Source organism: Ictidomys tridecemlineatus, chromosome 2 (genome assembly GCF_052094955.1).
Source record: "Ictidomys tridecemlineatus isolate mIctTri1 chromosome 2, mIctTri1.hap1, whole genome shotgun sequence".
Taxonomy (NCBI): Eukaryota; Metazoa; Chordata; class Mammalia; order Rodentia; family Sciuridae; genus Ictidomys; species Ictidomys tridecemlineatus.
Genome location: NC_135478.1, coordinates 126,723,647 through 126,745,836, shown reverse-complemented (window position 1 = coordinate 126,745,836; position 22,190 = coordinate 126,723,647). Strand labels below are relative to the sequence as shown.

General features: G+C 43.4%; 1 protein-coding gene across 5 annotated transcripts in view; it reads right to left on the bottom strand.

The window, feature by feature from the left end:
• Grb10 (growth factor receptor bound protein 10) overlaps positions 1-22,190 on the bottom strand; it is a 187,890-nt gene that overhangs the window by 160,927 nt on the left and 4,773 nt on the right. For 2 of the 5 annotated variants that reach the window (XM_021734718.3, XM_040291948.2), the window contains exon 1: positions 15,780-15,909. The exons of 1 other annotated variant lie outside the window; for it this stretch is intronic. Coding sequence is in view for 1 of the 4 variants with exons in the window: in XM_040291945.2 (XP_040147879.1) it covers positions 15,780-15,785 (6 nt within the window). In the remaining 3 variants the exon portion in view is untranslated. Of the gene's footprint in view, positions 1-15,449; positions 15,583-15,779; positions 15,930-22,190 lie in introns of those variants that run through there. 2 more of the 5 variants (XM_040291945.2, XM_005337542.5) reach the window with 2 other exon arrangements.

Below are 22,190 nucleotides of genomic sequence, written 5' to 3'. Positions count from 1 at the left end.
ACCTTGTCCACCAGGTTCTCACTCACACTTTTCCCTCAGAGGCTAGGCATGTTTTCTGTTCTCTATCTGGAATTCTCCCAAATATCCAAGCCTCCAACCTCCTTCCACCTTCCTGTCTACAGCCCCACTGGAGAAACCAGACTCCCATCTACTCTGTCCCGTCCCTGTGAGATCTGGCTGCTCTGTGTACTCACGTACAAGTAAGTCCACAGTGATTCTGTAGCTCGGTCAATTGACTTCCTCTTCTTCAGAACACAACAGGTTCGTTGTTGCTGTTTCTTCCTGCCTACTTGTTTTGCAGTGATTTCTCCTCAGAGAACCAGCTCTGAAGCTTGGGACCCCTCTGTCCCTGTCACTGCTGTATCCTTGACTCTCAGCACAAGATCAAGCAGCTCAAATCTTTGGTGAACAAATGAAAAATGCCCTGATAGGCACCTACTTAAATAGAGTAAAGCAATCCTCCAGAATGCTAGGCATCCAAAAAAAGTATGCAGTGGCCACAAAAAGTATGCAGCGCACACCTTTTATCCTAGTGATTTGTGAGGCTGAGGCAAGAGGATTGCAAGTTTGAGGCCAGCCTGGGCAATTTTTCGAGAACCTATCTCAAAATCAGTGGGGCGGGGGGAGAAAAAAAAAAAAAAGGCCTGGTATGTAGCTCAGTGGTAGAGTGCCCCTGGGTTCAATCCCCACAAGAAAAAACAAAATTTTAAGAAAACATGCAATAGCCTTTTAAAAGAGCTCCCATACAAATGAGTCTCTGGTCTGTGGCAGGCAGTTTCAAAGTGGTTCAGAATCCAGCTTCTGCCAGCTCCAGGAAAAAAAGGCAGACACAGCAAGGATTTAGTCTCTCAGTGCCTCTATTTTTCTCCTTAACCTGTAAAATGAGGACCACAATCCCAGCCTCATGCAAGAACAAAAAGACAGTAATTTCTACAAAAGGCTTTGCACGGGATTCACAGAAGTTTAACTATGTGAGGAAGGAGGCAAAAAAAAAAAAAAAAAAAAGCCAAGGAGTAGAAATAAGGAGTTGGTGCTGTGAAAAGATACACGTGGCAAGCCTACATGTGTCGTGATTCTACACAAGGAAAAGCCGAAGAACCCAGAACAACTCCCACCCCCACAGAGGGCTGCCACGTGGTACTATCAAGAGGCGGGAAGTGGCAATCTCTCACTCTGCACTCTAGGTTTGAATTTTTTAAATAAGGATCTCAAATTACTCGTCAAATTGAAATCTATGTAAAAAGTGCTTTAGTCAAGTTCTAAACCAAAGATCCTGTTTGCTTCTCCCGGCCCTCACCCCAAAATCTATACGCAGAGTCCCCGTGATTTTCCCTCTACCCTAGGCCAGCTCTCCCTCCCTTTCTAGGGATTCCAGAGAAATCCCTGCTCTATACCTAAACACAATGAGCCTATTAAGTGCGTCAGGCTTAGTCACATGAACATTAACTGCACAGACCCTTCTCTGTACAGGCTGCTTCCAGAAGTGCAGAAGGACTTGGCCTTCTATTTTTCTTGTCTTTTCCTTCCTTCCTTTCTTTGTTCTTCCTCGTCTTTCTTCTCTTAAGGGGTTTAAAACGAGACAAAGACAGATGTGCATACTTGGAAAGTAAAGAAGAAATACACTACTGCTTGTAGATAAATTATATAATGCAATCATTAACATTATTCAAGCAGGAAGTTTTGAGCGAAGCAGGCATAGCAAACAGATAAGATCTTGCCCTCCTCCATGAACAGCTCTCTTGAGAAGTGGAGTCAATGTTGTTCAGATGCTTTATCAGCACACCAAAAGAAGCCTGTTATCAAAACTGGCCAAGTTACCCTGTAAACCCCAAAGTCCAAATATGCATCACTTCTAGGACCAGAACTTCAGATTTTAAAGTTAATCACATCTTTGCATTCTCAGTTATCATTCTTTATATTCATTAAGCAACTACAAAGAGCCATCGTTTTTCAGGATAAAGTACATACATTCATATGTAAGAAAAATTGATCCTTCAGCTCAGGAAAATCAACATTTTAGCAAGAATACTGGAAATACATGGTTCATCCAAATAAGAATGATAAGAAAGTAATTATAAATGGCTTTGAAATGAATTATTATTGCACTAGGCAGGTATGATAAGATACAGGGTATGGACCTAATAAAAATTTAAAATGACTTTATTTAACAATGCAATCTTTTTATTACTTTTCTAAAATTTACCCATAGTTTTTTAAAAAGACTATAAATGATTCTGTTGTACTTGATACTCTTTGTCCCCTGTTAAACCACTGAAGCAGCTGAGTCCCCACTATCCGGCAGCCCAGTCCTATGAAGTGGGAGACCCTATGGTACAGAAACACTGGACTACCTAGCCCTTTCAGTGCCTGATTAACCCATTCCAAAGCGATATCTGGGTCCTGTATTATGAGAACAGTGACCCTGTTCTGCCTAGTTAGACTTGGGAGAGTCCAAACTGAGTGAGCAAAAGAAACCACCACGTCATGTTCTACAAACCACAAATTCTCACGTGTGCAGAGAGCCTGGGGTGCTCATCTGCTTCCTATCTCAGGGTTCTGAGAGAGAGCTTTTCCCACTTGTAGGGAAGTGATCTATGTCCAGAAATATCTACACAGTAGCCTATGGTGCTGCCCCAGCTGGGACTTCTCAGATCCCAACAGCCCCCAACCACATGCCATCGCTGATAGCTCAACCCTGCAGTTGCTCTCCACCTGGCACCAGCTCTCAGGATGTAGGGATGGACTGTGGAATGAAAGTGGCAGACACGTAGCAATGCTTTGGCTCTTTTCTTTTGGACTAAATGAACTGCACAACCAACAATGTCACAGTTTAGGAAAACCAACGTGGGAAGCTGAAATAGCAGATCCTGCACTTATTTCTGGTTTTACCTGGCTTTGGTAATTTAGGTAGAAAAGGTATAAAGGCTTGTGTTGTGACATCTTTCTATTTTCATGACTCTCAATTTAGAATCAATTGCCCTAAAGGAAGAAAATATTCTTTCTATACCAGTAAGGACGCTTTCATCACTTTTCCAGTTCTCTTAAACCTCAGACTCATGGCCATCTGCTGTGTGGTTTGTTTTAACTTCTCTAACAATCTTCCTTAACCCTTTACCTGATCACCTTTAGTCCTGAAATTCATTATTCTTTCATTAATTCACTCAACAAACACTTTTAAAGTGCTTTCTATGTTCTCAATCTTAGTACCATCAGTTACACAGCCATCTCCAATCTGGTCCCTAACCTTGTTTCTGTAGGTCTACGGGTTCAAGATGTCAGGAGTATGGCCAAATCTTATCATTGCTCAAGACCTAGGAATGAGAATGTGGAAAGACAAACAACTCGTAGCATGCATGATCAACCATCGCTTTTATCAGTTCTGCAAAAACTACGTGCCAATGTTCAAACACATTCTAGATGAGCTTGTCCTCAGGGGTCTGGAAGGGGACCTTTAGCTTTTGACCTCCCGGCTTCAGGCGCCAGCCAGGCTCACAGGGCCTTTTGATGGGGCGCAGCACAGCACATCCAAGTGTCACATGGGCAAGGGCAGGAGGGAAAGAAAGGAGTCGGGACCCTCTGCTTTTTCTGCAACACCCTACCCTCATTTCTCAGCTCACCAAAACCCTCCTTTTTACATGTAAGATACAATGGACTACCTGTTCAAACTGTACAGGTCATTGCTGAGTATGATTAGCTCTTTTTGGTTCCAAAGCACTCTTAATTATGTTAACTCACGTTCCAGTGCTCCCCTAATTTGGTGCTTAAGAGTTATGGACCAAGTGTTCCCCCGGATCCCTGAGGTTTAAGTTGCCGAGTCTGAAGTTGACATAATAAACAGAGATCCACCAAGGAACCAATGGGTCTGACACTCCATCTTCACAGCAAGGGGATACTTCGGGGCCAGGGCTTCAGAGTAACCCCTGGACTTTCAGATTGATGCTCTCCTCCCGCATGTCATATGAAGCCCAGTGATGATGGATCTCCAACCCTGGGGCAGAACCTCCAGGATCAGAGAGGCCGAAAACTATCTTCAAAACTCTAAGATGCGATCTCTCCTTTTCCTTCTCATTCTCTCATAAGTGTAGGTTGGAATTTTCTGGAGACCACAGGACATGTGACTACAGACGCAAACAGGAAAATCCAGCTGCCTTCTTTGAAACCAGACATTAAAGGAATTTTCAAAATTTTTAAATAATGCCGCTCTTTTTGTTCTTTTTTTCTTTTTCAAAAATATGGCTATTCTTCCAAAAAAGATGTTATTTATATTTACAGACGATGGTTTTGTTACTGTTGTTTTTAAGTGGAAGAGTTTTTTTAAAAAAATTTCCTGCCGTAATTTCTAAAATGTTAAATGTAAGTATATATAGTCATATAACCACAAGCTCTTTGTGGTCTTCAGTCATTTTTAAGAGTATTAAAGGGCCCTGGGACCAAAACGGATTAAGAACTGATGCTTCTGATACAACGTCCTTTGCCTTCACAGCCCTGCACGCACTCCTGGGGTTGTTCCCCTGGGAATCATGACCTCACCCAGCACCCAAGACTTCAATGTACATGGGATCATCCACCACCCCCTGGACACTGCATTGCTTCTCAATAGAACTCTTCAGGGAAACTCCTAGCTTTTGTGCAATAAGAGCCCATGGAGACTTCTTCATTTAAATAGTTTTTCTGAAAAATAAAATTGACTTCCAGAACTTTTTCACCTGAGACCTGGCCACACATCATTATCCCTAGCCAGACCACGTGCAGTGCAGCAAGCTGCACACAGCCTGGCAGGGCAAGGCAGGGCAGGGCAGGGCAGGGCAGGGCATTCCATTCTGCTTCTCAAGGGACTAATAGGGGCCCCAGGAGGGTCAGAGCCTTTGAAAAGTGGCTCAGCTGTAGTCCCTAAAGGCTTATCCTGCTTGTTGATTCTGGCAAGATGCATAACTCTGTCATTTAGAATGTTCTTCCAATGCCTCCTGAATAAGCCACACCAATGGGGAGAGACAGAAAGAAAATGTCACACGTCCAGTATTTCCAGTTTCCCGGCAGAGTTCGAGGCCTGGCCCCGGGTGAAGTGCAGCCGCATGACGGACTGCCTCCTCGGGGCTGCCAACACTCACAGGTGGCCAGAGCCTCCCCATCTTCCCTCTCCCTGTGTGAGAACAGGGGCCAAAAGTGAACAGCACACATCAGTGCCCAAGTTTAGGTCCTCCCAACCACAGAAAGAACAACTGTTCTCCACTTATCCTGACGCCAGCTATCTGTGTCCTTCTGTTCAAACCGTTTGATGTTTTAAAAGACCATAGTCCGCTGCCGGGAAGGAATGATCCGAGGGGCTATAGAGAGCGACAGTGTGTCCCAGGCCTCCGCAGCTCCAGCACGAGGCCCCCCTTTTTGTTCGTGGCTGGATTACTACTCTGGGGACTGGACACAACACTTGAAAGAGGATCTATTTCTGACCTAAGAATGTGAGATGTACTCTTCCAAATGGGGCAAGGCCTTGCTCACACCTCTGACGTCTACCCCTGAGCAGTCAGTATACTGCAAGAGTAAAATGTTCTCCCTCTGGGAGGCCAAAACGGACCCTGAGAAGGTATTACAAAGTGGACCTAACGTGAATGCCTTGTGTACCCTAAACCTGGTACCAAATCAAAGTGACTATGGGAAATCACAAGAGAGACGTGGATCTATTCAGGTAAATTCACTCACCACAGTCACCATTCCTTCAGTCTCAATTGCTCTGAAGAAAGCAAGAAGGAACAGGGCTGGGGTATAGCTCAATGGTACACCTGGCACATGAGCGGTCCTGGATATGAATGCTAGGACCACAAAAAAAAAAAAAACGCACATATATATGTATATGTATATCTTGTGTACATTTATGTGTATATATTGCACATACACACAACAGAGTTGTGGAATTGTGGTACAAGATCTACTTCCTGTCTCTAAAATCTAAAGCCTTTGCTACCACACTCAGAACCACAAAATGGCCGCCACATCTGGAAACAAAGGAGAACTGACATTACTTACAATATAGTACAAAATAATATCACCTATGTTCCCAAACTTACCAGCCAGCTTGTAGTTCTGGTTTCAGACCATTCTCAATTCAAGAGTCCCAGGGTTGTCAAAGAACACAGAATTTTCTTTAAAACAAACAAAAAAAACTTTCCCAGGGAAAGGGAACTGAGTAACTAGTAACCCAAAAGGTGCTGGGCATGCTAAAAATCTCTCAGTGAAGCTCACACTCAACAGTGAAAGAGTAAAAGCTACTTGCCCAAGATTGTGAACAATACAGGGTTTTTACTTTTGCCACTTCCATTCAGCACAGGGAAGTCCTAGCTAGAGCAATTAAGCAAGAAAAATAAAAAATAAAAACAATAAAAGCCATCCAAACTGACAGGAAGAAGTAAAATCATCTCCTCTCAATTTAAAAAAAAAAAGGAGGAGGAGGAAATCTTTATGACTTAGAATTTGACAATGACTCCTCAGATATCACCCCAAAAGCACAGGCAACAAAAAGAGTAAAATTAAATTGAACTTCATTCCAAAAAAATAAAATTTTCATGCATCATGGGACACTACCAATACAGTCAGAAGATAACCAATAAAAAGGGACATAATACTTGCAAATCAAATTTGATAAGAGACTAGTATCCAGAATATGTGGGGTAAAAAAAAAAAATTCCTACAACTCAAAAACAAAATGCACATCAAGACCACAATGAGGTACCACATTTTACTTACTGGGATGACCATAGTAAGAATAACAACAGAAAATAAGTGGAGAAATTGGGCCCCTCAGACACTACATTTCACATTCTTGATGAAAATATAAAATGGAGCAGCCATTGTGGGAGAGTTTGGCAATTCCTTAAAAAGATAAGCACAGAATTACCATGTAATCCAACATCACATCTAAATATAAGGGGAGGAGGGGGTGAAAGTAAATATTCAGATAACCTGTACAACAGTAAGCATAAAAGCACTATTCACAATAGCTGAGAAGTACAAACAAGCTAAATACCCATCAACAATAGAATGGATAAATAAAAAGTATTATACATATTCAGTAGAATATTATTTGATAATAAAAGGGTATGAAGTGTAAAAAAAAAAAAAATGTTACAACATGGATGAACCTGGAAAAAACTGTGCTGTACAAAGAAGGCCAGTCAGGAACACCACAGATGATTACTTTTGTATAAAGTACTCTAGACAAGGAAATCTGTGTAGACAGAAGTAGAGTTCGGTGGGGTTGGGTGGGGTGAATCGGCGGGTGGGGGGCACTGATAGCTAAAGATAGAGGGTGTCATTTTGAGGTCATGAAATCATTCTAAAACCGGACAACGGTAGTGATTCCGAATATCTGGCTAATACATACAAAATACGCGCATGTGTATGTATGTCTTAGTCTGTCTGCACTGCTATAACAACATACCTGAGTCTGGGTGATATATAAAGAACAGAAATTTATTTCTCACAGTTCTGTAAGCTTGGAAGTCCAATATCAAGAGGTACGCAATTAACGAGGAGAGCCCTCTTTGGAATCCTTGAGTCTTCCCATGGCAAAAGGCAGCAGGACAAAAAGAAGACCCCACCTAGTTCCCTCCAACCCTTTGATATGAGCACTAATCTATTCATGACCCTTCACCTCCCAAAGGCCACACCCCTTAATACTGTTGAATTGGTAATTACATCTTAATGTGAATTTTGGAAAGGATGTAAGCATTCAAACCATAGTATGTGGATCCTCCCCCAAAATACATGTCTTTCTCACAGATAAAATACATTTCCTTCCATCTTAATAGCACCAAGTTTTATCTCACCCAGCGCCAACTCAAATTTTTTAAAAATATTTAGTTAAACACAATACTTTTTAAAATTTTTCTATTTATTTATTTATTTATTTTTATGTGGTGCCGAGGATCGAACCCAGTGCTTCACACATGCTAGGCAGGTGCTCTACCACTGAGCCACATCCCCAGCCCACCAAATGAAATTTTAGACTTCATAGTTTCATCTAAGTATCACCCAAATCTGGTATCAGTGAGACTCAAAGGAATATTTCATCCAGAGGCAAAATGTCCTCCAGCTGTGAATCTGTGAAATCAAGCAAGTTGTATTCTTCCAAATTCAACAGAGCAGCAGGCACAGGACAGACATTTTGATTCCAAAAGGGAGAAAGAAATAAGAAAGAAGATGTTAACAGGTCCCAATCAAATCCAAAACACCACAGAGCAAACATTAAATCTTAAAGCTGGCAAATACTCTTTGACTTTTCAGTGTGCTCCATCTTCTGAATACGCTGAGTAGGAGGCTAGATCCCCCAGGCACTGGAGGGTCCTGCCCCACACATCTCCGCTAGGCACAGCCCACCCAACAATTCTCATGGGTTGGAGTCAAATGCCTGCAGGTACCCCAAGCTAGTGTTGCATACTGGTGGCTCTAAAGTTACAGGCTCTCAAGGGTGACCCGGCTACCATGGTACCATTGAGCATTGTCCTTGGAAGGGCTCTCTTTAGAAATCCCTATCCCCAAAGCTCCATCAGGCATTAACGTAGCAGGAATTCTACACTGGCCTTGCCCTTGTGGCAATTCTTTGCCTGAGCACCCAAGATCTCTTTGAAATCAAAGTGGAGGTAGCCATGCCTGCACAGATCTTACTCTCTGCATGCCAGCAAAGTTCGCACCACATGAAGACCTGCACCTTCAGAGGCAGTCCTCTAGTTGCATCAGGGCTTGCCTGAGCCATACCTGGGACAGCCACGGAGCACTGCACCAGAATGCAGGTACAGAGACTCAAAAGGGCACTAGGCAAAGGAAAGCTGCGATCCTGTGGGCACCTCCTTTGAAACAGTTTTGTTCCCTGGGCCTTGATAAAAGCTAGGCAGTATTATTAATCCCCCAAATGCCTTCAAGGTTTTTTCTTTGTGTTGTTGAGTCGTATCTGGCTTCCTTCTGCTGTTCATATATCCTTAGTATTTTCTCCTAAGCATGCTTTTATAATTTAGCCAGGGTGAGAATTTTCCAAATCTTTAAATTCTGTTTCCCTTTTGAGTATAAATTTTCCCTCTAACTCATTTCTGTCTTTTCACATCTTTGTGTAAGCAGTTAAGAGAAGCCATGCAGCACCTTGAATACCTTGCTTGGAGAGTTCTTCTGCCAAATATCCTGCTCTTCAGGTTATCTGAATCAAAGAGTTCACTGCTCTTTCACTCCACCTTCCACAAAGCCCCAGGACAAGAGCACAATTCAGCCCAGTTCCTTGCCACTTTCTAGTAAGAATGATCCTTCTTCCAGTTTCTAAAAAATACTCCTCATTTCTTAGACTTCATCAGAATGTCTTTTACTTGCTGTATTTCTACAAGCATTCTGATTACAACCACTTTTATAATTTCTAAGACTTGTGCTCTCTATACAGCTTTTCACTTCTGAGCCCTTACCAGAATCGCCCATAAGACTCTATTCACAGAATCTGGTGTTTTGTTTTGTTTTGTTTTTAGAACATACTTCTAAATAATCCCAGCATCTACTTCCCATTTTTAGGTATTAGTTATAGTAACAACTCATTTTAGACACAAATTTCTTAAGTCTGTCTGTGCTGCTATAATAAAATACCACAGTTTGTTAATTTATAAATAATAGAAATGTACTGCTCACGGTTCTGGAGGCTGGGAAGTCCGAGATCAAGGCGCCAACAGGTTCTGTATCCTCTGAGTGCTGCGCTCTGCTTCCAAGAGGTGTCTTGTGCTGCATCCTCCAGAGAGGACACACACACCAAGTCCTCACATAGTAGAAAAACAGAAGAGAGTGGATCCACTCCCTCAAACGCTTTTAGAAAAGCCCTAATCCCATTCATGACATCTTTGCCCTCAGGAACTGATCACCTCCCAAGGACTCCAACTTTGAATACCACCTATCGCCCTGGCTGTTTAGTTTACATATGGATCTGGGGGATGCGTTCAGATTATGTCAACCTGTATATATACACACACAAAGACATAACAAATTGCACATACCTCTGAACATACTAATTATAATTAAGCTGTACATTTTAAATTTAAGTGAGTGAATTGTATGGTATATGAATCAAATCTCAAGAAAGCTGTTTGTTTTTTTTTAAGACAGAGAAGCTATGTAAAAAGCTAACCCCATAAAATATCAGCAAAAAAGGGGTTCCTATGTTGCCTAAATTTGGAATCACCGTAGTCATCTTCCCCTTTGGATTGTCACAGTACATGGTGCACTAAATTTTCTCAACAGTTCTGCCATAAGAAACCAACTTTAACCCACCATTTCCAAGCTTCTTTGGCTATAGGTGACTATATCTCATAGTACTTATTAACCTGAAGAAGCACTAAGTTGTCTAACATCACAACATGACTAGGAAAATTCTTGTTAAGGGATGACTAGGAAGCAATTTTGTAGCAGAATTTTTCAAAAGGTGGCAGTAAGAAGAGGTGATCCACAGAGTGCAACCTTACACAGAGAAAACAAACCTATGGGTACAAGTAAGAGGAACACTAATTTAATGCCACGTCCCCTAACAGGGAAATAATCAGGACACCCAACTCTACCTTACAGGGCACAAAAAAGGTAATGCTGACAGAAGACAGTGCAAGGGCCCCAGAAGGCAGCCTCCCTGGGACATCTTTGTTATTTCTCTTCACAGTTTGAAAGCCCTTCCTAGTTCCTAACTATAACCTGAGATGTGGAAGCACTTAGCAGGGGCCTCCAGAAAAGAGAGGCATTAGAGTACCCAAGCTCAATGTAAACACAAATAATAATAGTAATAATAATTAGTAGTAATAGCAGCAACAGCAGCAGTAGTCCTGGAATTGAACAGGGGTGTTTTGCCACTGATTTATATCCCCAGTTCTTTTGATTTTTTTCTTTTGAGACAGAGCCTTGTTAAGTTGCCAAGGCTGGCCTCAAAAACGATTCTCCAACCTCAGCCTCCCAAATTGCTAGGATTACAGGACTGTACCACTGAGCCCCACTACAAATTTTATATTTTTAAATGCAGGCAGGTAGGGCTGCTCAATCTGTTCAAAACATTTCTCAGGGTTCTACCGTCCTTAAAAAAAAAAAAAAAAAAAGAGGGAGAAAAAAAGAGAGAGAAATCACCGAATAAAACCCACAGAAATCCAAGTAAATAGAAAAGCAGGATAATGTGCAAATATTTATTATTGGAATAAAGCATGGGCATATTTAAGAATGTCACTTATAACAACTTCGGGCTAATCACAGGAAATGTGTTGGCAAAAATTCCTAAAGAGTGAAGTGACCTGTTCAGAGAATTTCTAGAGAAAAAGAAAGCAAAGATAAAATGGAGGAAAGTACATTAAGACCTTACCACACAAAGCCTCCGTCGCTAATTAGCTACACAGGCATCACCATAAAGCCAGTCAGAAAAAACATAATCTCACGTCCCATACCACACGTACCAAGGCTGCATTTTAACATGACCCCTAGGAAGAATCACATGCATATTAAAGTTTAAGAAGCACTATTTTCAAGCACTGTTAATATTTAACTTATATCCGACCTGAAATGTGCCTCAAGAAAATAAATAAGTTAAAAAATATATATTAATATCACTACCATAGTCCCTCCTTACTCATGGTTTCAATTTCTAAGGTTTCAGTTATCTGCGGTCAACCAACGGCTGAAAATATTAAGTGGAAAATTCCAGAAATAAACAATTCATCAGTTTTAACTTGCATGAGTAGCGTGATGAAATCCTGTGCCGTCCTGCTCTATCCCACCCAGGATTTGAATCGTTTCTTTGTCCAGCATATCCACACCGTATAAATTTAACATCCACCTGTTAAATCACTTAGTAGCCATCAGAGTAATCAAATTGACTGTTGGGGCACTGCAGTACTTGTGTTCAAGTAACCCTTTATTTTACTTAATAATGGTCCCAAAGTGCAAATTTTTTTACAGTACAATGTTATAATACTCTATTTTATTAGCAGTTGTTGTTAATCTCAGTAGTGCCATAGCTTGGAACTGGAATGTCTCCCAAAGGGCCACACATTAAAGGCTTGGTCCTCAGTTTGGCACTGGAGGAGTAAGTTGGAAACCATTACAGGATAGGGCCTAGTGGGAGTTTTTAGGTCACTGGGGTCGTACCCTTAAAGGGGACTGTGAAATGCCAGCTTCTCCCCAACCCATCCCCTACCCCACCCCACCCTCTGCTTCCCGGATGCCATGAAATGAGCAGCTTTATTCTACCACACATTCCCCACCATGAAGTACTGTGCTACCACAGGTCCCAAAGCAATAGGACGGAGTGACCATGAACTAAAACCTTGAATTCATGGGCCATGAGTCATGAGCCTGAGATAATCACCTTTTTTAGGTAACACTAATGGTGGCACTAATGGAAAACTGACTAACATTAATATTATCTGCAGTTTCAGATATCCACTGGAGGTCTTAGGACACATCTTCTATGGATAAGGGTGGGAATCCTGTATTTATCACTGAGTCATCCTGAACCGTCCCTCTTCTCACTGTCCTTCTCTACACAATGAAAGGTTTTTGTATTTTCAATCTAAGTAGGGCAAGAATGGGCTGACAAGACAGCCTCAAACAACTCCAGTGACTCCAGGAAGAGTCCCTGTCAAGAGCCGTCAGAGCACTCCCTGCAGTTCTCACCCCCACCTACATGCTAAACCACTGCGTGGAGTTGCATGGCCTTGAGTGACAAATGCAAATAGCCAGTCTCAAGCCACCCGTACTACTTTAATAACAAATAAGTAAACAAAGGTTTATTAGAATATAACCCCATCATGAGTTAAAAACACTGTAAGTTGAAACGCAGTTAAGATACCTACCCACAGAGTGTTATAGCAATTTAGTACACTAGGGTGTCTGTCGGCAATTTCCCCTCACGAGCTTGCTCCCAGAATCGCAACAGAGGATAAGAGCACGTATTGCTAGCCCAGGAAAAGAACAAAATTCAGAATTCAAAGAACATTTTCTACCAAATGTGTATTGCTTTCACACCATCCTAAAGCCAAAAACCAGGGACCCTGGGTAACGAATTCTATGAAATATGAGTAAATACAATCCACCGCGCCAATTTTGGATGAGTGGCCACGCCAACTGCCAGACTTGCTTCTCACTCTCCTGCACTGGGTGGAGCTGGGGGAGCCCTGGGGACTGAGCCAACTTCTTTTTTTAAGTCTGATGGAAGAGTGAATAAGAAAGCCCACACAAAGGCCTCTTGTTGACACATGTTCCCAGACCTCACAGGGGCCACAGGGCTCAGATTGCCTCAACGCCACCCGTCATTCTGCCCTTGTCCCTCCAGTCAGGCAACAACTCCACCAGACAGGAGCTGCCAACTTTCCGACCTAATCGCCAGAAAGCGGGGTGGTTCCAAGGCCAAGAACATAGCATCGCTTCCCCAGCTTTGTGCCTGTTAAGTATCACCTGGTGTGTCTCATAGAAATGGTGGATGACATTTCCCGGGCCTAGAAAATTAGTAGCAGAGAGCCAAGAGGGGCCCAAAGATAAGCATTAAGCAGCGGGAGTTCAGGGTACACCCTGATGTTCCTGGTCTTTCCCCACATGTTTTTCCACTTGGGCATTATCAAAAGTGCCGCTTCCCAAGCCTGAAAGGAATATAAAACTGTTCTAGTCCAAGAGAGTTTCCTAAAATATTCTTACTAAGTCACAAGTACATACTGCAACAAGCTGCCTGGCTTTTGTGGGGCCACAAGGGCTGAAAGTCAGTGAATTTAGACTGTCGCCTAAATGTCACCTAATTCTAAAATTCAAAAGATGCAGTGTTCTCTGAAAGTTCAGAAGCCCAGTTCTGGGTGGTAATTACATGAGGGCTGGAGGAGTAACTGGTGATGGAAATCCTTAGGAGAGATTTAGGAATAAAAATAACTCACATTTTTATTCTACCAATCTGGAACTTTCCCACCCACTTCAAACTGGTAGTGAATTTGCCATTAACTCCATTTACTGTGTTCTTCCACAGTTAGCATACAATATTCTTAATTCTACAGGGCAGAAACTATTATTCCTGCTGCACTGGTCCAGATACAGGGAAGGACAAGAAGCACAACAGGGATTCAATCCTAAATCCACAACATGATATCACACCCTACACTACTATTAAACTGTGCTTCAGTACAGAGTTGCCTGGAACCTTGAATATAAAGTGTCTTTTATCACCTTTTTTTTTTTCTGGACTAACAGAAGAAAGAGAAAAATAAGCTCCTCTACCCTGCCCCCACCCAATATGCTGAGCACAGGGGCCATGGCTAAAGGGGAAATACATGGGCTGCGTTCCCGCTGCAAACAGGGACAGTATAACCAAGATGCTGAAAAGCAAAGGAACAGAGTCAAGCAGTAAAATAAAGGCAGTACCCGAGCTCCCTGACCAACAGGTCAAAATCCCTGCAGTCATTCACTGCATTTCAGACTTAAAGAGAACCGTGACCAAAAAAAAAAAAAAAAAAAAGAAAGAAAAAGAAAAAGAAAAGAAAGGAAGAAACGGAAAAAGAAAGAAAAAGGAAAAGGAAAAAAAAAACACCCACTTTTTACTCACTGGACTAGGAACGAGACTGTTAAGACAGTGGTCTCCCCAGCCAACAGCTACCTGTGTGCCGACTCCTCTGTCCAGGCCTCCTATCAATACACTGGCAAGGACTCCTGCCATCAACAGAAAAATGGCAGCTGATGAAAGGGACAGTCTACGTGTAAACAGGTGATCTGACTGTTTTTCTGAATATGGAGGGCATGGAAGACCGACACGTCCATATGAACAATTTGTTGAACTCCATCAAAAACGCAAAACCTATTCCAACATCTTCATCACGCCAATTCTCACTAATTGATATTCTCCTTCCATAGAGCAGGACGTTTTTAATGGATAAAGATGCAATATTAAAATATGTGCTTAACGGAGGCTTTTTATACCAGACTATACGCCATCAAGGTTTAAAACACATCCAGGCAGACCTTGGTATTCTGTTTTTAACAGAGAAAACAGGTCCAGTTACCCCGGATGCCCGTATATCTGCTCATTTCCCAAGCTGGTTCCCACACGGCTACCCACCACTTGGCTAACAGATAGCGGATGAGATATCTCCGAGTTCCTGTTACAGGTTTTTATGGGGACAGTTATTACTTGTTACATAATATTAAGCAATTAAGATTAAAAATGGTTACATAATACTGTCCTACAGCTAACATCAACAGAGGTTCTCGCGATCCCGGACTGCAGGCGAGCCGGCAGCAGGCGGCGAACAGCGCGGCCGAGACCGCCGGCCATTCGCGTTCGCGAGCTCGCGGCGAACTGCCGACCGCTAGGGCCTTTCCGCAACACGGAGCGCTGACCCTTTCCGACTGACCACCGTGACCTTGGCTGCTATCCCCTACCCCCGGCCCCCCGATGATATCCCCGATGGCAGTGCCCACCTGCGTACCTGGAGAACCCGCTACCGCAGCCTCTGCCGCACGGGGTCGCTGCGTGCGCGCCACCGGCCCGGGGAGGGCTCCGGCGCCCGGCACTGCCCGGCGCGTGGACAGCGCTCCGCATGGACAGCGCTCGGACACGCGGCTCGCGCTAGTTCTCCACGGCTCCGCCCCGACCAGGGGCCTGCAGCGCAGAAAACCAAACCGGAGGGCCGAAGCCCAGGCGAACACCAGGCGAACGCGCGCTAACACGCTAAGCGAACCAATGCCGCCTCCGGGGACGCCATCCCGGCAAGGGTGCAATACCACCCCGCCTCCCGAACATGCCCAACTGGACCCACCCCCATCACTGCACAGGTGCCAGGAGGCCAGTCCAGCCTAGCCGACCCCTGTCCACGACTGCACTCCTCGGCTTCCACGAGACCGGACACCGCTGAGGACAGGGACGCGGCTGGGTCCTTGCGCACTATGGGAACCCCAGGACCAAACCCATGTGACGCGGCCACGCCCCGAGCCCCAGCGGGGGCCCTCTGCTGCCCAATCCCCGGATCCCTGGTTCTCATGGCAACCCTGAAGAACCTCTTGCTCCCAGCATTGCTTCTTCCCCTCCCCCACAGGCCCCCTCCGCCCTGATGGGCAAAAACACGCACGCTGGCCGTTCTCATGACGCCGAAAGTCCTCCATATCCACCCGTTAAACCAGATTCGGAGAACGGGGCTGAATAGTGGGTCCCCCGTAAGTCGGACATGCCACCAGCAGAACCACTGTCCTGAACCGCATGGGGGGGAGAGAGGGCTGAGTGACCAAGGCCAGCTAGTTCTGTTTTGTCAAGCCCACTTTCGCCTCACACCCCTCCCTCAAAATGTCAGGGCGAAAAACAACCAAGAAGGAAGAGGCTCTGTCTGGAAGCCACAGGCATAATGCTATTGGACATCAACGAAAAAGTAGGGTTCCATTTAAATTAAGAGTTAGTGAGGAAAATAACAGATAGTATATATTAAACATCTGCTATGCTATGCAGCAGTCACTTCTCCCTCTCCCTCTCTCTCCCTCTCCCCCTCTCTCCTCTCTCTCTCTCTCTCTCTCTCTCTCTCTCTCTCTCTCACTCACACACACACACACACACACACACACACACACACACGAACCTGCAACAAAGGAAGCAAAAAAGGTCGGGAGATATTTGTGACTTCATACAAACACACACACAGTCATCCCTCACTATTCTCAGAGGATTGATTCTAGGACCGCCACTGATACCAAAATCTGTGGTTGCTCCAGTCCTTTATATAAAAATGAAGTCGTATTTGCATATAACCTGTGCACATCCTGTATTCTTTAAATCATCTCTTGATTACTTATAATACCTGATACAATGTAAATGTTATGTAAACAGTTATAGTATATTGTGTAGGGATAATGATAAGGAAAAAAGTCTGTACATATTCAACAGAGATGCAATTTTTTCCTGAATATTTTCGACCCACGGTTGCTTGAATTAGTGTATGCAGAACCCACGAATACAGAAAGCCAATTGTATTTAAACACAATTGTGCAATAAAGGAAGCAAAAAAGAAGGTTTGGAGATATTATTTGTGACTTTAACAAGGTCACAAAACTAGTAAGCGGTAGATTTTATAATCTTCTCTACCAGAGAACATGGTAGAAAAAGCTAGAAGTTGTAGATAGCAGAAAGAACAGTGACAGCCAACAGCAGGCGATGGATTATGAAACTGAGATGCTTCACTACCTTCACATCTACAAAGGGAGCAAGGAGCTTCGAAAACCAAGTCTGAGCACGGCGTGCAAAACAGCAGAAAAGCTGCCCAAATCCAGCAGGCTCAGAGGCCAGCTCCAATCCCTAACTGCATCAGAGTAAGAAGCTATGGAAACTGCAGATGTTCACCCCAGGGAGCCGAGGTTCCAAGGTGGACAGGAACACGAAATTCCAATATTATAAAGTCAATCAAACAAAAGCAGATTTGAGGCAGGTTCTGAGAAAAGACACCAACAGAACATTAAACCCAAATCAAAGGGCAAAAAGCCCTTCTCTCAATCCTGCGGACCACAAATAGCCCAGCCTGCTCCTGCCTGCTCCTGGAGGCACTGCATTACAATCACCTAAGGTGTGAAGGCTTTTCACTTCAACTGGGCACCACCTAAGTGGAGCTGTTACAGAGTGAACATCACAAGGAATAAAATGGCAGACGGAAGAACAGAATCCAACCCTGAGATTCTTTTAAAATAACAAGCACAGAGAGATTCCATACCTCACTGAAGGCCCCAAGAAAGAGGCTGGCAGGGAGAATCTGTCTTCCTTAGGTACACCAGACTCACTGGAGGCTTATCTGCAATTCTGACATGGTGACTCCACCCGACCTCTGCAGTCAATACCACAAAGGTAGCTTAGCTGTCCCTAGGCCTCCCTGCTTGGCTGCTCTCTGTCTGCGCAGTGAACTCCCTTAGCTGAACATCACACCCACCCTGCAGGCACTTAGGCTACAAGAGTTTACATCCACAAAGGGCTTCCCTAACACACTTCCCTGATTTGGGGGGGGGGGAAGATCCGAGCTCAATGCAGCTCTTCCTAGATGTGGGAAGAGCAATGAAAAAAGGTCCAACATTGGGCAAGGAATCAGAGAAGTCCTACTCTGCTAGAACAAAGGAACATAAATCTTTTGAAGATACCAAAACCCCCATGTTATGGGGGTAACTGACTTAGGAATGTTTAAGAGCTGAAAGTTAAGTCAAAAAAACAGAAAAAGTTTGCTATACTCAGGGAAGTCCAGAAAATCTCATTAGAAATTAGAACTATCATTAGATTGCCAGAACTATCAGAACTATCTAAAAATCCTTAGATTAGTAGAAATACCATTTACCTCCAATATTGGAGGGAAGGCAAGGACCAAAATAAGAGGATGAATTAGAAATCTACTGAAGAGTTAGAACCACAGACTCTCCTGGGCTCCCTCACACAGATAAGTGAAGGGGCTTCTTTTCTGGAATCAATGAGACAGGTCTCTGGACCTAGGTCAGCAGGTTCATTCAATTCTTTGGTCCTAGACTGAAAACAGGTCAGTCAAGGGAGCTCCCCTAGCCTCACTTCAGAAGGAACAAATAAGGATTCTCAGAATCATGGAGAAGAAACCTGAGGCATGGGTTCCTCCTCCACATAACTGGGCAGCTGAACATCTGTCCATGAATCAAAGCACCCACTCACAAAGGCTCACAGGATAAAAGACTTCCAACTTCCCACAGGGAGCTGTGGGCCTCACCTCTCTGGGCCCTATCCTTGCCCACTGCAGAGCATGTTCCTCCCAGGGCTCCCAGGTACCTTGCAGCCTGCATGGGAACCACTAGGTTCCTCCAGGCCCCCAGACTAACAACAGAACAGTACAGATTCACCCCCTTGGATCATGACAAGGGGCACTGATAGAAGACACATCGTCCACTCCCACCTGTTCCTCAAGTCTGTCCTGAGGATCAGGAGTTCCTGCCACAAGTCAAACCCACACTGGAGCCCCCCTGGGGGCAGCTTCACTGAGTTCCATGCAATGCGGCTCAGCAGGATCCCTCCTTCCTGCCCCCTCCCCCAGCTCTCCCACCCTCCTTCAAACACACAAGTGTTTGCCATAGGTCTGCTTTCCAGGTAAGCCAGACACAATCAGAAAAGTTTAAAATTGGAGAGAATAAACTATGCATGAAACGTTTTTTTTTTTTTTAAGTCTCTTCAGCTGAGATAAAAGGGGCTATTATATCTACGGAAAAAGAATATCATGCCACTAAAAAAAAAAAAAAAAGAATATTTCCTTCTGGGGTCAAAAATGTGTTAGCATGCGTTCATTGGCTGTAACAAATGTACCTCTCTGGTTTCAAATTTTCCATAGTGGGGGATATCACAGGAGTCGGGCAATTGTACTGTGAACTTAAAATGGCTCTGAACTAAAGTCTATTAAGAAAAAAGAAAAAAAAAGATCCTTGAAAATAAAAAATGTCAACAGAAACTTAAAATAAATTGGAAGGTTAAAAAGATCAAAGATATATTAAGGATATAATCCAAAACCTAAAACAATACAACCAATATAGAAAAGAAGATTTAAAAAAAAAATTAGTAAGAGATCCAATGTAGGAGGCTAACAACTTCCATTTTAGAAAAAAAAAAGAGAGAGAGAGAGAGAAAACGGAAGAAAGTAAATTAAAGATTTTATTCAAAAACATGTTCAAGACCAGAAAGAGGGCTGGGGATGTTGCTCAGCAGTATAATGCTTTCCCAGCTTACATGAGGCCCTGGGTTGGATCCCCAGCAAAACAAAACAAAACAAAACAAAAAAAACAGATTTGAGTTTCCAACTTGAAAGGAACCTCAACACGCTGCATAATATATGCAGACCCAACAAGACACATCTTCAAGGACTACAGAAAGAATACGCTAGAAGCTTCTACCATGACAAAACGAAAGGAAACAAAAGCCAAAGCCAAAAAATAAAAAGAAACACTTTGGTATTCTTTCATACTCAGAATCAAGAATCAAATGAACTTTACTCTCAACCCCACAACCCCATACTGCCTAAAGACAGTAGGTGTCCTTCAAAATTTTTGAGGGAAAACTGTCCTGTTTAGAAATTTATAAAATCATAAACTGTGGAATTAGAATTAAGTACATTTTCAGACAGGCTCGGTCTCAAAAAATTTACATCCCATGTATCTCCAACTTTTGGGAATAAACCAAGAAAGAGCAAGTCATGAAATCTAAGAGAAAAGCAAAGGGCATTTCCAGGATGATGGAGATGAAAGATTCCAAGATGACAGCTGTGCAGGGCGCCTTCAGAGTGACCGTTCCAAAGGGCACCTGGAAGACTGCTTGCAAAGATAAAACCAGCAGATTACCTAATGCTTCTAAGATTCATATAACTGTGTAAATTTGAGGGGAGTGGAGTGAGTAAAAACATCTAAGCAGAAACAACTCCAGGATAAAACAAAATAACGTATAAAGAAAAGTTTCACTATATACTATATGGCTCAAATATGAGCAGCATTTAGGGTACTGTCCCCACTCTGCATAATGATCTTGATAAATTTACTAAGGAGGACAGGAGGAGTAAGCACAGGATATGGCAAAAGGGTGAAACCTCAAAGAAGTATGTGAAAAACTGGGCTCTACTAGGGCAGCAGAATAGGGATAAACAGAAAGGAATTGTAATGTATTATTCAGACCTCTATTTAAAAATATGAAGGTAAACATGGGGGGAAAAATCCTGATAATCTGGTTATTTCTGGGGAATTAGGTGACTCTTTAAACTATGTCCGTCCATCATTGATTAAACTGAAAAAAAAAAAAAAAAAAAACAGTTCAAGAGTCAAGGAATTACAAAGCCAGGTACCCCTCCAGATGAACACAGTAGAGACACTCATGTGGTAGGGACAGTGTCTCAGCTGAGGACGGAGGGCCACAACAGGGGTATTTGTCTGCATCCCCTCCCTCTCACAGCCTGCAGGCCCCAGAGTGCAGGGTAGGGCAGGCAAGGCCTGCAGTTGGGGATGACCCAAGAAGGAAGCAAGGAGCTCCTCTTTTTGCTTTATTCCCTCCTCCTAGGCTCCCCCATCCCAATAAGGAGATGCAGGCCATGGCGCATAATGTTCTCATATCTCTAGGAACATCCTGGAGCAGTTTCTGTGAGACCCACACAATTTTCATTGGAAGAGAACAGGCAGCTCCCTAGAAATGGCAACGTGGAGGCTCTCAGGGAACACACCACAGCCTGTGCTGGGCCAGGTGACGCTGCCAGGGTGGAAAGGAGAGCAGCAGCCTCTGCCTGAAGCCAACCCATTCAGGACAATCAGAGGGCCACTGAACTCGCCTAGTTCTACCTTCTTCCCAACACAAAGACCTTCTAAGGACAGCTCTCTCAAGCAGAGGCCCAGACTCAACGAAGGGTTTGTGCTCAGGCACAAGGGTACTATACAAACATTTAAATTTAAAAGTCATTCAATTCATAGCAGTTTTTCATCATTTTAAATTTCCTGTGGTAGGGACTCCTAAAGTTACTGCTCTGGGTAGTATTCACTATCTAAAATGCCTGGTATCAGAGTGTTTTAGATTTTGATTTGTTTTTCAGATTTTGGAATATTTGAACACATATGAGGTATCTTGGGGAAGGAATCCAATTCTAACACAAAATTCATTTATATTTCATATATACTGTATATACATGGCCTAAAGATAATTAATTACGATATTTTTACTAATTCTGTGCATGAAACAAAGTTTCATGGTGTAGAATTTTCCACTTACGGTATCAACTTGCCACCCTAAAAGTTTCAGGTTTGGGGACATTTTGGAATTCTGGTTTCCAGATTAGAGATGGTCAAGCTGTATTAGATTTGTGATAGTATTAAGGTTTTTATATTAAAAGGATTTCAGGTTGGAGTGCCTACACAACATACACTGAGCTCTTTCCATGCCATGTGCTTTAGTAGCCCATATTAGTTGTGAGATGGCAGCTGCTTGTGCCTAGGACCATTTAACTGGCTCAAATGCTGCTAAGACTTCAGGGAGGAGTGGGCTGCCCATCAGTACAGCCCTTGGATGGGGTTCAAAGGCACTCCCAAAGGCATGGTCAGCATATCCAGGATGAGTGGCTCATGTTCATCTCATTCCAACCTCAGGGGCCCAAACACAAATGTCATAGGCTCCACAAGGGATCTCTCTGTTCACCCAAAACTGCAACCAGCTGAGCTTGTGCCTTTTGGAG